This window comes from Castor canadensis, chromosome 2 (assembly GCF_047511655.1).
Source record: "Castor canadensis chromosome 2, mCasCan1.hap1v2, whole genome shotgun sequence".
NCBI lineage: Eukaryota > Metazoa > Chordata > Mammalia > Rodentia > Castoridae > Castor > Castor canadensis.
This window is the reverse complement of record NC_133387.1, coordinates 186,967,191-186,982,235: the sequence shown is the minus strand read 5'-3', so window position 1 is coordinate 186,982,235 and position 15,045 is coordinate 186,967,191. Positions and strand designations below refer to the sequence as shown.

Genomic DNA, 15,045 nt, shown 5'->3' with positions numbered 1-15,045 from the left:
GAAGAGACCACCCACAGAGTGGGAGAAAATATTTGCCAGCTACACATCAGACAAAGGACTGATAGCCAGAATATATAGGTAACTCAAAAAGCTAAATTCTCCCAAAATTAATGAACCAATGATGAAATGGGCAAGTGAACTAAACAGAACTTTCTCAAAAGAAGAAATTCAAATGGCCAAAAAACACATGAAAAAATGCTCACCATCTCTAGCAATAAAGGAAATGCAAATTAAAACCACACTAAGATTCCACCTCTTAATGATGGCTGTTAGAATAGCCATCATTAGCAACACCACTAACAACAGGTTTTGTCGAGGATGTGGGAAAAAAGGAACCCTCTTACACTGCTGGTGGGAATGTAAACTAGTACAACCACTCTGGAAAAAAATTTGGAGGCTACTTAAAAAGCTAAACATTGATCTACCATTTGATCCAGCAATACCACTCTTGGGGATATACCCAAAAGACTGTGACACAGGTTACTCCAAAGGCACCTGCACACCCATGTTTATTGCAGCCAAGTTATGGAAACAGCCAAGATGCCCCACTACTGACAAATGGATTAAGAAAATGTATTTATACACAATGGAATTTTATGCAGCCATGAAGAAGAATGAAATGTTATCATTTGCTGGTAAATGGATGAAATTGCAGAACATCATTCTGAGTGAGGTTAGCCTGGCCCAAAAGACCAAAAATTGTATGTTCTCCCTCATATGCGTACATTAGATCAAGGGCAAACACAACAAGGGGATTGGACTATGAGCACATGATAAAAGCGAGAGCACACAAGGGAGGTATGAGGATAGGTAAGACACCTAAAAAAAACTAGCTAGCATTTGTTGCCCTCAACGCAGAGAAACTAAAGCAGATACTTTAAAGCAACTGAGGCCAATAAGAGCAGGGTCCAGGAACTAGAGAAAAGGCAAATTAAAAAAAAAAAAAAAGATCATTGACCTGGAAGGTACTTCCATTTAGGACAAAGAAATAGAAGCAAAGCAAAACAAAATCCTAGGCTATATTCCCAGGAAAGTGACTATAAATGTATAAATACATTGTGAAAATAAACCGAGCAGGACTTTGCAATTGAATGGACACAGGCAATGACAGGACATAGGGATTCAAGCTTACATATTTGGTTGTCTAGAAAAATAGGCATACTTTTCATAGAAACTGGGAAGAGTAAAGATGTACCTTACTGAGATCTGGATAAATTCACCAAAGGAATGATACACAAAACCCAATTTCAAAGTTAAAGAAAAAAAGGAAAAAAAATTGCTGGAAGGATAGTTGGGCCTTCCAATTACCACTTACTCTTTCTTCTTGTAGGATTTTTCCTCGCTCCTCACATCAATCCTTTCTTCCTTCTAAATTATACCTCTTAGAGATATTCTTATCAACAAATCTGGTTACTGAGGGAAAAGTCTCATTGGTCTCATTTTTTTCTATATTGTAAAGAAATATTTCTTTAAAGCATTTTAGTGCCTAATAGCCCACTTTAACACATGCCAGCTGGTTGCTTAGAATGATAAAATAAGTAGTGGGAAACAACAGCAGCAAACCCCAAACAAGGAACCAGAAAGTTACAATGGCTTCTTAAAAAAATATATAGAAACATAAATGTTTTGGACTTTTTAAAATCTCATCTATTTTAGAATGACAACATGCTTTAACATATCTTACTGATATTAAGTAAAAATTCACTTTGTGCACTAACATATGGAATTGTAAGAATATGGTCCACTTTTGGGAAAATTTAAATGTCCCATTTTAAGTAATTTCGTTGAAAGAGTCTTATGTTGATTCCTGTTTCCACAATATGGTTTTGTAATCCAGTATAACTTGGATGCTTTCTGCAGATTTAAGAAAAGGGAGGATTTAAACATCCACTGATTCAGACTTCAAATAATAAGAGCATTTGTGTCAACAAGGTTCTCCTTCCAAACAAAACACAATAAACCACATCATTTTTTTCTGACACATACACGATTATCCACCCTATGTTTGGATTATCCACCCTACTCCAGATGACTCCACGACAGAACCGACAGAAATTGTCACTCCCTCTTGGTCCTTCCTTGCTCCTATGCATTTTGGAGGTACTCTTATGCCAGACTTTTGTTTCTTCATTTATAAGTCTTATCCTCTTTTCTTTAATAAGCTAACAAATATGCTACAAAAATGATTTGATGTCAAATCATCTTCTAGGTGATGATCATATGAGCCTACAGGTCTACCTGTTCCCTCTAATAGCACCCTCTTTCACTTTCTACTGTCCTGGTTTGTTGTAGTTACCCTATGTATCCTATTAATTTTTATCCTCTTATCCACAATTCTCAACTTAAACCAAGTTTTTCTTAAGATAAAATTATAGATTAAATTGAAAAAACTGAATAAGCTATTAAGTCCTACTTCACATTGTAAGAATTCCTTTGATAAAATCAGGATTCAGTCTCTATTTCAACTTTCAGGCAGCTAATTTATTACCTTTTGAGGTGATATTTTCCACTATTAGGCATTTCTAAATTTTAAGAATGTTCTTCTGGACTGGGTGTGGTGGTTCCTGCCTGTAATCCTAGGTGCTTGGGAGGAGAAGATCATGAGGATCACGGTTTCAGGCCAATCCAGGCAAAAAATTCACAAGACTTCATCTCAATCACTAAAAGCTGGGCAGAGTGGTATATGCCTGTCATCTCAGCTATGCGGGAAGAATAAATAGGAGGATTGCAGTTCAGGCCAGCCAGGGCATAAATGTGAGACCCTACTGGAAAAATATCTATAGCAGGAAAAAAGAAAAAAGAAAAGTATTACAGCAAAAAGGCTGTGGCTGTGGCTCAAGTGGTAGAGCATGTGCTTGGAAAGCGGAAGGCCTTGAGTTTGAACCCCAGTAGTGCCAAATTTAACAATAATGTTCTCCCTTTAGCTTTAATTTCATTGTTCTCCCTAGTCTAAAACTCTTATGTGGGATTTTTTTCCCACCACGGGTTTTCCTAATGCTCAGCCTAAGATACCCATTGTATAGTCTGAACTTTCAATTTATTATTGAGAATGTAATTAAATCATTTTATTGTTATTGTTGCAAGGCACAGGCACCAGTGGCTCATGCCTGTAATACCAGCTACTCAAGAGACAGAGATCAGGAGAATCAAGGTTTGAAGCCAGCAGGGCAAAGAGTTAGAGACCCTATCTTGAAAAAATCCATCATGAAAAAGGGCTGGTGGAGTGACTCCAGGTGTAGGTCCCAGAACCACAAAAAAGAAAGAAATAAAATGTATTTAATCTCTTTTGAACTTTCTTAGGAACAAAATGAAAGTACAGTATCTCTCTTATGGACTGCTGGGAGAATTAAGTAACAGTTCCTGAAGAGCAGATACTTTTATGTATTTTGTTCATTACTTAATTCTAAGTGCCTCCTGCAAGCAGTAGCAGGTATGGACTCCTCAATAATCTCAATGAACAATGAATAACAGCCCCTCCCACATGTAGCACTCAATAGAAGATGGCTATTTTTTCAATCTTCCTTCCTATAACCTGGTTTCTTGATTTCTCACTATAGTAATCACTCCCTTATGTAGTTCTCTGGTTTATCTTCTTAAAATTTAGTTCCACCAGATACAGTGTAGTGTGTGGGGATTTTGCTTTACTTGAACATAAGTAAAAAAGTTTGGATAGATGAGTTTACTGGGCAAATCCTAGTCTATTTATATAACTAATTGGCACTTAAAACCCTACCAATTTCAGGTGGCAGATGCCTGTAATCCCAGCCCTGGGGAAGCTGAGGCAGGAGCAATGTGAGTTATGAGGCCAGCATGGGCTACATGGTGCAACAGAATCTCACACACACACACACACAAAAGCCAACAATAACAAAAATATTTTCTCCCAAAGCCATCATTTAAACTTTGGCTAAAAGAAAAGTATTAGCAAAGGAGTGATCAAATATATTAAGAGAAAAATCAGGATTGTGCAGTATCACGGAAAGCCATTGCAACCAGTATTTTTATTACTGCAGTTAGTAAACAGTCCAAGGTGGTGATTACCTATTAGCTTCTCCATCTAGAATACTCTCCTTGATGTCAGGACTGTGTAAAGCTCATCCACAGTCTTCACAGAGATCCCCAAATATTTTTGAATGGTTGAAGTAAAGACAAGAGTTTTCAAGATGCTATAGTCAATAGATAACAAATGAGAGGTGATTAGGACTAAATTCCCACCAGTGTATTTTCCAATAGCTAATTTAGATTGTGTAGCTTAAGTTGAGTGTAAACTGTTAAGATTATCACCAATATAAAGTGAAAATTCATTGGGAGCCTTTGGCAAAGGCATGCAAGCTGGGTCAATAAGTTATAGAACAGTAAGGTTTAGGCTTTTTTTTCTTTTTTAGTCTGGAGATTAGTTTGTAGATATTCCTTTTAAAAATTTAGGAAATGGAAGATGTTAAGCACAGAGAAAGACAGAAGAATAAGCCACTATAATAGAAAAGCACATTTTTTCCCCCACCAACACAAGTAATATTAAGTAGGGGAAAGTCTGAGATAGAGAGGAAGGCAGTTAAGAAGTTCCAATTATAAGTAGGGTAATCAGTCAGAGGGCTGTGGAAATCACAGCAATTAGGATCCCATATTGAAAAAGTGTCAACCCAAAGGGCGAATGATTGTTGCTCAGACTTGTGACTAAGAAAATCCCTTCCACCTACTTCCTGAGCTAATCATTCGGGCTACAACAGGATTAACGGTAAAATTTTCTTTTGTGCTGAGCTGTATTAACGAAGCCCTATGTAGATATTTTGTATATTAAAATGAAAATAACCCCCTAAAAATAAAACTGCGGTTACACCAAGAAAGGGTTTTAGAGAGGCCTTGTTCGTAAGCTAACTGAGGGGAGGCATTCGTTTTAAACTGAAATTCGAGTTGCGATGACACTTCCAAGCGCAATCAGGCGCTGCTGGAGCACAGTTCCTAAGAGGTCGAGTTTGACGGCAGGGACTGGGTATGGAGAGAATCTGATTTGGCGGCTTCGGCTCCGGCCGCCACCAGGCACTCGACGGCTGTCGGTCCGAACGCTTGGACGCACCGCCTGCCGAGGTCTTGGCTGAATCGCCTCAGGCCTGGCCAGGAGGAAGCTGTCTCCAGACACCATCGCCAAAGCTAAGGCCGAAGGGCTGAGGTCGCCTTGGGAAAAGCGGTACGCCACCCTGTTCCCTTGATCGCCGGCGGACAGGCACACATAGTTCAGGGCCATCTTCACACACTGCCCGCAGAGTCTGCGTTACGCACGCCGGTCAAACTGTGCCCTTTGCAGCTCCACAGATCAGTCCAGCCCATCTTGAACGCCAAGATTAGGTACTCGGGACGCCATAACTAAAGCGGCAGCAGATGGAGCAGCCTCCTCAAACGAGCGCTCCCCTCCTGAGCATGCGCAGTCCCCTCGCGCACGCCGACGCCGGCCAAGGGCGGGCGTGCCGGACGTCTACGTGGTGACGTCTGAACGTGGGTACGTGGGGTTTCCGAGAGTGCGCATTGGGTGCGACGGCCGGACCCTTCGGCCTACTTGGGGAGGGGGCGACGTTGAGATGGGGGCAGCGGCAGCGGAAGCGGACCGCACTCTTTTTGTGGGCAACCTTGAAACTAAAGTAACAGAGGAGCTCCTATTCGAGCTGTTCCACCAGGTAAGCGGCTTTTCGTTGTCGTGCTCGCCCGCCCGGCCCAACGTCCAGTCCCGTTTATTCGCGCGAGCTCGGCGGCGGTCGGGGAACCCCGCCCTCTCCGCCAGGTGGGCAGTTTGGGACTGGAGGGCGCCCCGAGGAGGCTCCGAGTGTCTCTTTATTGACTGGGCCCTGGTTAGTTGAGTCCGACAGTGGCGTTAGAGGGTGGTGGAGGCCTCCTCGGCCGCCCATTCCAGTGGTAAAGTTTCAGGGACCCAGGGGACCGGGATCCGTGTCGGGTCTTCGTTGAGCAATGCTTTTTCGTCTTTCTCGTCCTCTCTCTAAGATGATTGTCTTTGGGCGCCTTCCCAGCAAGAGTGAGGCCCTGAGTTCAAACCCCAGTGACGTCAAAAAAAAAAAAAGTTTGTCCGACTCAGACTTTAAGTTTCTTCGTATCTATTTCTACTTAAACTGCTTGTAAAATTGCAGACTTATTAACATATTTTTGACGCCCATAAATACTTCGTAGAAAAGCAGCATTGTAGTGTTTCTGGGCGAAAAAGGTTTAGGTATCCTATTCCTCCCAGCCCTGTTACCCAATAATTGTTTATGTTTGATTAATCAGTACAAAAGTTAAGTTTTAGTGTGGGAAAAACGTTTTCGTGCTCTTGATAAACGTTAATTTCCATGCAGTGAGAAGATGGGTTTTGGTTATCATTAAAACAGTATGGGTGTTAAGGGATTGTGTTTTCAATTCCGTATGAGCCCTCTTCCCCAAATAAGTTAATTTCATTTTCAGTTATAACTCTGATTCTTACTCTTAACCAATATGGGAATCCATGTGTATCCGGATTTTTAAGTTCCTGATTATATTTCCTGTTGCTTTTAATTTTGTATTCTCTTTTATTAGTAAAACGTGTATCTTCCTGAAGTTGTTTTATTTAAATTCTAAACTTGTTTTGTTTGTAGGCTGGGCCTGTAATAAAGGTGAAAATTCCAAAAGATAAAGATGGCAAACCAAAGCAGTTTGCATTTGTGAATTTCAAACATGAAGTATCTGTTCCTTATGCAATGAATCTACTTAATGGAATCAAACTTTTTGGGAGGCCCATCAAAATTCAGTTTCGATCAGGTAAACTATTCAATGATATTGGGAGAAGGATCATTTGCTGTTTTGTTTTTTGTTGCTAAGTTTATTCAGTTATTTATATTTTTAAATTTTTTTTTTGGCACTGGGGTTTGAATACAGGACCTTAGCTTGCTACACAGACACTCTGAATATTTGAGCCACTCTGCCAGCCCTTTTTTTGTGGTAGGATTTTTCAAGGTAGGGTCTTGGGAACTATTTGCCTGGGGCTGGCTTTGAACCTGATCCTCCTGATCTCTGCTTCCTGAGCAGCTAGGATTACAGGCCTGGGTCTGTAATTTTATTATTAAGTTTTAATGATTCTTTTTTGGATGAAGATACTTAAGTTTTGTGAGTAGCAAATTTATTAATCTCTAAAAATGGGTAACATTAACACATGAATTTAGAAAACTGTAATTTTAAAATTGAGTTTAAAATTTCATCTTGGGTTAGTGAGAAGAACATACAGGTTTTATTACTAGAGGCTTCGGAGTTTAAATCCATGCTTTTAACAGAAAATGCTTGTTCAGGTTGCTTTGTGATTTATTTTCACAAATTTTGATTTCTTGGTCATAAGAAGGTGGGACTTTGTATGTACCCAATCTTACAATTCAGTGTGGGGATCAAAATCCTAGGGCCAGATCTGATACTTACACAATAAACAGTACTTTATTTGGAATGCTTTGTTTTGTATATCTGGTATTGTAACGTTCACTCTTGTGAAACTTAAAACAATAATTTGAAACATGCTTTTCCCTCTTTGGAGTGATTTGGAATGGAGGACACAAAATTTCAAAATAAGCTTTTAAAGTTATTTCATTTTAGGAAGTAGTCATGCCTCACAGGATGTCAGTATGTCATACCCCCAGCATCAAGTTGGAAATTCAAGCCCTACTGCCACATCTCCTAGCAGGTACTGTTTTTTGTTTACTGAAATTTTCTCAGGCAATTATTTCAGGATGCATAGTGAGTGGATAGCTTCTTTCATTATGCTCCTACCTCTTTATTCTTCGTTGTATTACTTGCCATGTTGGATTAGTGTCATATGTTTCATCTCTTCTAAGGGAACTATAGGTGGACAGGTTATGTGTAGTCCTTTTACAGTAAAAACATATGTAACTATGTTCATTTGTAAAGACATACCCACATAAAAATGTATGCAATTGAAACAAAAATTCTCAAAATGTTGCTTACCTTACTACTTGCAGTACCCTGTTTTCTATTTTATTTCATCTCTCACAAGTTCAAGTTAAATGAATTGTATGAGCACTACTTGGTTGTTACTTGCAGTTTAAAAACACTGATTAGGAGCCAGGTGCTGGTGGCTCATGCTTGTAATCCTAGCTACTCAGGAGGCAGAGATAAGGATGATCATGGTTCAAGGCCAGCCCAGGCAAATAGTTCATGAGACTCTATCTTGAAAAAACCCTGCACAAAAGTCTGGTGTAGTAGCTTAAGGTGTAGGCCCTGAGTTCAAACCTTATTACTGCCAAAAAAAAAAAAAAAGTACCGATTAGGGTCATGTATGGTGGTGTACGGGAGTAATCTCAGCTACTTGGGAGGTGGAGGCAGGAGGATGAGAGTACAAGGTTGGTCTGGGCAAAGTTTGTGAGACTATTTCAAAAACAAAAACAAAAGGACTGGGAATGTAGCTCTAGTGTAGAGTATTTGCCTGGCGTGCAGGAGGCCCTAGGTTCAACCTCCAGTACCACAAAACCCACAACTCCCTCTTCCTTCCAGCCCCCACCCCCTCCAAAAAAAAAAAACAACCAAAACTGATTAGTGAACTCATTACTGGACTAAGAGTTAATATAATTGGAGCGTAGATATTCCTCTACCAGTTGTGTAATTTTGACTTAGCCTCATTTCTCAGCTCCTGTTCTTTCTTTGAGGTGTGGGAATAGGTTGAACTCAGGGCCTTGTGCGTGTTAGGCAAACACTGTGCCACTGAGCTACACTCCTAGTCTAATCCTACCTTTGTAAGGAAAAGAAGTTGAATTAAGTGATTCCTGAAATCTCTGTAGCTACTGAAGGTTAGAAAAAAAATACCATTGTTTACTTAAATAATTTTATTTGGTTTCGAGATGCTGATATTTTCCCAAGGACAGTGGCTTTTTTTATGGAGGTATTAATCAGTCACAATGTGCTTTGTTTAAAAAAAATGAGCAAATACCTCCATGTATCAGGTTCTTCACCAATTTCTTTATTTCTCACAGTAATTTTATGATGGATTATTTATCTCAGTTTTTTATGTGCATAAAGTATGGAATGGAAGTTAATTTGCCCAAGTTTGAACTGTTCTTAAGTAGTATTCTGGGATTCAAAGATCGAGCCCCACCATTATGATATGTTGTCAAGTAGAGCAGATGAAGACACGTAGTTTTGTAACTACCTATTTAATTATTATAATTAGTTCTCTAGAGAAGAAGTAGAAAGTGGTTTAAGAAAGTTTTCCTGTCCTTCCTCTCTCCTCCGTACTAGGGTTCGGACTCAGGGCCTTGTACTTATTAGGTAGATAGTCTACCATTTGAGTCATGCCCCAGCTCAAGAAAGTTTTAATAGCAGGAGATGATATAGATGAATGAGGAACTGAAAGAAGCCAATATACCTAGATCATAACAAATGAAAATGGAGAACAATAGGTGATTTTGATGAAGTAGACAAGAGGCTGAATCGGTTCTTTCTTATAGGTTATAATCAAGTGTGGGAGGATTTTATCCTAAAAACAGTAGAAGAGCATTAAAATGTTTTAAGGGTAGAGAATGTAAATTTGTATTTTTAAAAAGTAGTTTGGTTGTAATGGCAGAATGTATTAGAAGAGTGAAAAGAGACTAATTAGGACGCTATTGGTAGCAACCTGGCAAGGAAGTTGGAGTGACATTGGTGTTTTGGTTTAACACCATGCCAAGAACTAGAGAGAATTGGATGGCTATGAGGAGATATTGGAAGGTGAAATTGTAAGCAACAAATAGTACAAAAACTACTCTCCCTATATCCTTTCTGGCCAACTGAAATTAATTAATGGTATTGAAGCATTTCTCACAACTCAAAGCATCTCCAAACACTTTGATAGAACCTTCAAAAGGATCCTAGGTGGAGGGAAAAAAGATTTTCACTTACAATTTCCTGGTGGGGAGTGGAGAAACAACACTAGTAAATACTTTAGTTTTAATCAAAGTCTAGAGTGTTTAATCATAATTTTTAAACACCCCCCACTCCCCTCATACTGGGGATTGAGTCCAGGGCCTGGAGCTTGCTAGGCAAGTGCTCTGCCACTTGAGCCATGCCCCCCAGTCCTTTTCTTTGTATTTTGTTTTTGAGATAGGGTCTCCCTAACTTTGCAGGGGCTGGTTTCTTACTGGCGATCCTCCTGCCTCTTGCCTTTTGGGTAGCTGAGATTATAGGCTTGTACCACCTCACCAGCCTTATACTCTATAATATAAATTATAGTTTTTGCCCCTTGGCATTCAGATACATAACCTGATTTAAGAAAACTCAAAATAATAAAAATCAAAAAATGGATCCCTTTCTCACCTCTGCTGGATCTTTACTCAAATGTAAGATAAACCAATTGGTTATTTGTTCCCCAGATCTGTGTCTTAGTATGTATTTACCTAATTACTTAATCCAAAACTATAAGTTTTAGCCCTTCTTTGTTTTGTTTCTCCTGTCCTTTATATCCAGTTGATCAAATCCTTTCCCTTTTAGTTGTCAGTCAGGACCTTAGCTCAGGGATTGACAAATTTTTCTATAAATGGTCAGATAGTTAAAGTTGTAGACTTTGCAGGCTATGCAGGCTCTGTCTCTGCCATTTTAGTACTACTAAGGTAGGCTTAGATAATACAAAAACAACAGAGCATGGCTATATTCCAATAAAATTTTGTTCTACAAAACTGTATTTCGCCTATAGGGTGAATAAGTTTGCTCACCCCTGCACTAGTTCAGCTGGGAATATTTTCCCTCCAAGTGACCTTCCCATTTGCCTCTCACTTCAAATGTCTCCTTTCAAGAAACTCTGTCCCTGATCAGCCAACCTAAAATTAAACCCTTTACCTTTTTCACCTCCGTTGGATCTTTTAATCATACTTAAAACCATGTGAAAATATCCTTCTGCCTATATTCTCTTGCTCTGTGAGAGCAGATACTTTGTTTTACTCAATTTTACCTTTGAGACTATGTTTTTCTCATGATTGGTGTTTATTATACACTTGTTAATAAGTGATTATATGTTCATTTTTCTTATTTTCAGCAGATATGAAAGGACTGTGGATAATATGACTCCATCTTCACAAATAATTCAGAGATCCTTCTCTTCTCCAGAAAATTATCAGAGACAAGCAGTGGTAGGCTAATTATTTTTCAACTTGAGTTGCTAAAACAGAGTCATACTTAGTTAAAATATTTGTTATGTCAGATAAATATTTTTAATTAACTTTGTATAGTTGCAGGTTTTATTCCTTAAATTCTTAAGGCATAAATTGTTTATTATTTATTACTTACTTATTTAGTTACTTATGAATGTATGACAGGGTCTTACTGTGTAGCTCAGCCTGGCCTGAAACTCACAATTCTCCTGCCTTATCCTCTTGAGTGCTGCAATTACAAGTATGTGCCACCATATCTGGCTTTTAAAATTTTTAACATTTTCTCAAAAGACTATCATGATGTTTGTAGATTGAACATTCCTTTTAGTTTTTACTAGGATGACATATACTTAAACAAGATAATTAGATGTAAAACTATATTTTACATTGTATTTTTCTGTTCAGTCATAATTGGTGTTTGTATATACCACCGCTGGAAATTAAGTTTTTGAAGCTCTTGCTATCTGTCCTGAATAACTTTTTATCATAAACTTTCATTTAGTATACTTGCATCTTCTACTTAGATCAGCTGCTTGGTTTTGTTTGGTTGGTTTTGTTTTTTGTTTCTTTTAATTGTATTACCATAAGCTAGACTTAAAATCCTAGCTGCTTTTTTTAACTGTTTCTTTTTTTGTCTCCACTCATTTACCATGTTGGGTTTTTTTGTTTGTTATTTTTTGTCTGCCATTGTTCTTATATTTCTTTCTTCTTTTTCCTCCCCCGCCCCTTTGTCCAGATCACAATCTTAGCCTGTGATTCCCCAGGCTTCAGTCTTTTATAAGCCTGCAAGATAACTCTCAACAGGCAGATTTTGGGAACCTCTGGCCTAGTCAGTTATCATGTCTCTTTTCCCCTCCACAGTCCGTTTTTGTAAGCCTGTTTTGTCTATCTTCCAGCGTTAACTAACACTGTTAACTGCTTCTAAGCTCAACAACCTCTGAATTACTTGTTATTTTTTTTAGTCTGTCCTGTGTTTCTGCTATTTTTATTTGTACATTCTCCTTTTCTTCGAATAGCTACCCCTTGAAAGTTTCTGTTTGTGCTTTCTATGCCCGGATCATGTACCATGTACATGAAGCCTCTTCTGATGATACTGAGCTTCTCCTTCTTTGTTCTTTACACAGTGATTCATAGTATAATTGTTTAGTGGGGCCTCTTATATATTCTATTCTTGAAGTCAAGGAGTAGTAGTTGTAGATATTTGTAGGTGTACATTAGATAAATGAAGTTAGTTTCAGTTATTTAACTTAGGTTTTGATTTTTCTCTGTTGTCTGTGTGGTTAACTATGACTAAGTATATATTGGCTTTGGTATCTAGAAATATTTGCAGTTAACATTTCCTTATTTTTCTCTTCCCTCAGATGAACAGTGTTGTGAGACAAATGTCATATGGTGGGAAATTTGGTCCTCTGCATGTGGATCAGTCAGGATTTTCGCCATCAGTTCAGTCACATAATCATACCTTTAACCAGTCATCAAACTCCCAGTGGCGTCAAGATACACCATCATCACAGCGTAAAGTCAGACAGAATTCTCACCCCTACCTAGCAGATAGACATTATAGCCAACAGCGTTACCCTGATCATGGGTCTGACTATCATTACAGAGGAAGCAGAGATGATTTCTTCTATGAAGAATGGAATCCTGATATCTGGAGCAATGACTACGATAGTAGAAGAGACAATAGTAGAGATGGAAAATGGCGCACATCTCGACACTAATAAGTGTTAAGAAGAATATTGCTTTACAGGGCCATTTTAGGCCCTTTTGACTAAGTTGGTCTGGAAATATTTTGAAGAACTACAGAGCAGCTTTACAAATTGCTACATTTCTTTATGAATTTTTTTAAACCCATATCTACAGTTTCATACATAAATGACAAGAATTGTGGTTCCAGTTTTATTAATTACCTTTCACCTCAGGGTTTTATGAAGAGGAAGGGGTTTTATGCAAGAGTAAGTGCCACAATTCCTAGTCATTTTTGACAGTGTAGTAAGGATGAATTGTATGGATTGGTTGTATTATAAAGCAAATATTTTAATTATCTGTTAACCTTTTGTATTGCAAGACATGTTAATCATTTTGGTATGTACAATAGAAAACATGTAAGTTGATAGTTTGGCTATCTGTATTTTGTCAACAAAATACAACTTCTCAGTGATTCGTTTGGTTAACTTTTGAGGAAATTTATATTTATTGGTTAACTTGGAGAATTTAAGTGTAAATTCTGTGACGTGCTCCATTGAGGTTTCTCCTGACTGCACATAAGAGTGTCAACCTACATATCCTACTTCTGAAATCTTAGGATTTAAAAATAAATCATGTTTGATGTATGACTGATCACTCAGGAAGCTGAATATCTATACGTATATTTTTACATTAAAAATTACAGTGTTGAGCTGGAGGCATGGCTCAAGTGGTAGAGCGCTTGCCTCGCAAGCACAAGGCCCTGAGTTCAACCCCCACTACTACCAGAAAAAAGGAAAAAATTACAGTGTTAATGTAAATTCCCTTATTAGGAAAAAATACCAATGCATAGTCATAAAATGATAAAATGTTTTACTGAAAGTACTCTTTTTTTGGGAAGAAAGATTAATGAAGCTTTTATGTGCTACTGCTTATCACTCAAAGTAGAAATTTTAACATTTTCAAAAGTACCCAGGATGTGTTCAGGACACATCTTATAGAAATTGTACAATTTGTTTTTTGTGTGTGTGAACATCAAAAAATTTAATATTTTCTGATTTAAAAAATTTTAAATCTTGTTTAACAAAAGGTTTTTTATATCAACATACTGTTTCCCTTTTATGGCAGAATTCTTTATAAAAATTCAGTTCTTGAAAAATTTGGATTCTTTTTAATGTTAACCACAGCATTTGTACCAGTTGTTTTTTAATATATTAAAACATAAAAAGGAGGGATGTGTTCTTTTTTTGGCATTACTAACTGTAGAGATAATTGCATTCAGTAAGTTAGCAATGTACTTTTTATTCAGTCTTTAACTTGGAGCATCCTGAAATACATATTTTGTAGATAATGGAACCTGATGTTTTAGAATTAGATTTTCAGTAGCCTCTAGATTATAGTTTGGAGCACTTTGAAGTAGTTACTGTCCCTGGTCTCCAAGAGTTCATGTGTGCTCAGATTTTCTGTTTCTAAATGTATTCAGTTTTGTGTCTTGGTAAATGGAGCTATAAAACTACTTCACATAGGGTGAAAATTTAAAAAAAAGATTAATAGGATTTGTTTTCAGTGAGCATGTTATTTTCAGGTATCATCTTCATGAAAACTTGATAGATTTGTATAGATTAACAGACATTAATGCTGCTTTATTGTAATTTATCTGTGGTTCAGATCATTTCATATTGTTTCACAGGACTGGGGATGTAGCTCAGTGACAGAGTACTTGCCTAGCATGCACAGTGCCCTAGTTTCCATTGTTCCAGAGCTCATTGTGTTATTTTTTAAATTACTTTTTTGTTCATTTTGAGTAATTTCTATTGCTATGTGTTCTTCACTAATCTTTTTTTTCTGTAATGTCTAATTAGCAATTCCATTTGTATCTTCATCTTAGTCATTGTAGTTTTCCTCCCTATAAGTTTCATGTGGAGTTTTAAAATATCTTTGCTGTCTCTATAAGTAAATCATATAAAATATAGCTTACAGTAATTTTTAATTTTAAAAATTTAAGCTCTTGCTAGGTAGGTCAGGCTGGCCCTGAAATTGTGATCCTTCTGCCTTAGTCTCTTAAGTGCTAGAATTACAGGCATGTACCACCATGCCCGATTGAGTTTTTGGATGTATTTTCCCACTTTGTATGTCTTACAGTTTTGATTGTATGCTAGGCATTGCGAATTTTACTTTGTTGGATGATTGCTAATTTTATATTTCTGTAAATATTCTTGAACTT

At 37.7% G+C, this 15,045-nt stretch overlaps 2 protein-coding genes across 8 annotated transcripts; one reads left to right on the top strand and one right to left on the bottom strand.

Annotated features, from left to right (window-relative positions):
- Window positions 1–4,843: 4,843 nt before the first annotated feature.
- On the bottom strand, window positions 4,844–5,431 carry C2H11orf71 (chromosome 2 C11orf71 homolog). The gene has a single exon (XM_020181055.2). The coding sequence runs from the start codon at window positions 5,240–5,242 to the stop codon at window positions 4,895–4,897; it is 348 nt and encodes a 115-aa protein (XP_020036644.2). The 5' UTR covers window positions 5,243–5,431; the 3' UTR covers window positions 4,844–4,894.
- A 53-nt stretch (window positions 5,432–5,484) lies between these two features.
- On the top strand, window positions 5,485–14,793 carry Rbm7 (RNA binding motif protein 7). Of its 7 annotated transcripts, none has more exons than XM_020181048.2 (5): window positions 5,485–5,669; window positions 6,615–6,777; window positions 7,597–7,684; window positions 11,024–11,118; window positions 12,497–12,730. In XM_020181048.2, the coding sequence occupies exons 1-5, from the start codon at window positions 5,574–5,576 to the stop codon at window positions 12,589–12,591; spliced, it is 537 nt and encodes a 178-aa protein (XP_020036637.1). In that variant the 5' UTR covers window positions 5,485–5,573; the 3' UTR covers window positions 12,592–12,730. The 7 variants fall into 7 exon arrangements, with proteins under 7 accessions (XP_020036637.1, XP_020036635.1, XP_020036636.1 ...); XM_020181046.2 differs by having other exon boundaries at window positions 5,487–5,669; window positions 11,021–11,114; window positions 12,497–14,793; XM_020181047.2 differs by having other exon boundaries at window positions 5,488–5,669; window positions 11,024–11,114; window positions 12,497–14,793.
- Window positions 14,794–15,045: the final 252 nt, after the last annotated feature.

Coding starts and splice junctions, on each gene's coding strand:
- Rbm7 (XM_020181046.2), top strand. CDS start 5,574: ATGGGGGCAGCGGCAGCGGAAGCGGACCGCACTCTTTTTGTGGGCAAC. Junction 5,670..6,614: donor TATTCGAGCTGTTCCACCAG/GTAAGCGGCTTT, acceptor TTTTGTTTGTAG/GCTGGGCCTGTAATAAAGGT. Junction 7,685..11,020: donor ACTGCCACATCTCCTAGCAG/GTACTGTTTTTT, acceptor TCTTATTTTCAG/CAGATATGAAAGGACTGTGG.
- C2H11orf71 (XM_020181055.2), bottom strand. CDS start 5,242: ATGGCCCTGAACTATGTGTGCCTGTCCGCCGGCGATCAAGGGAACAGG.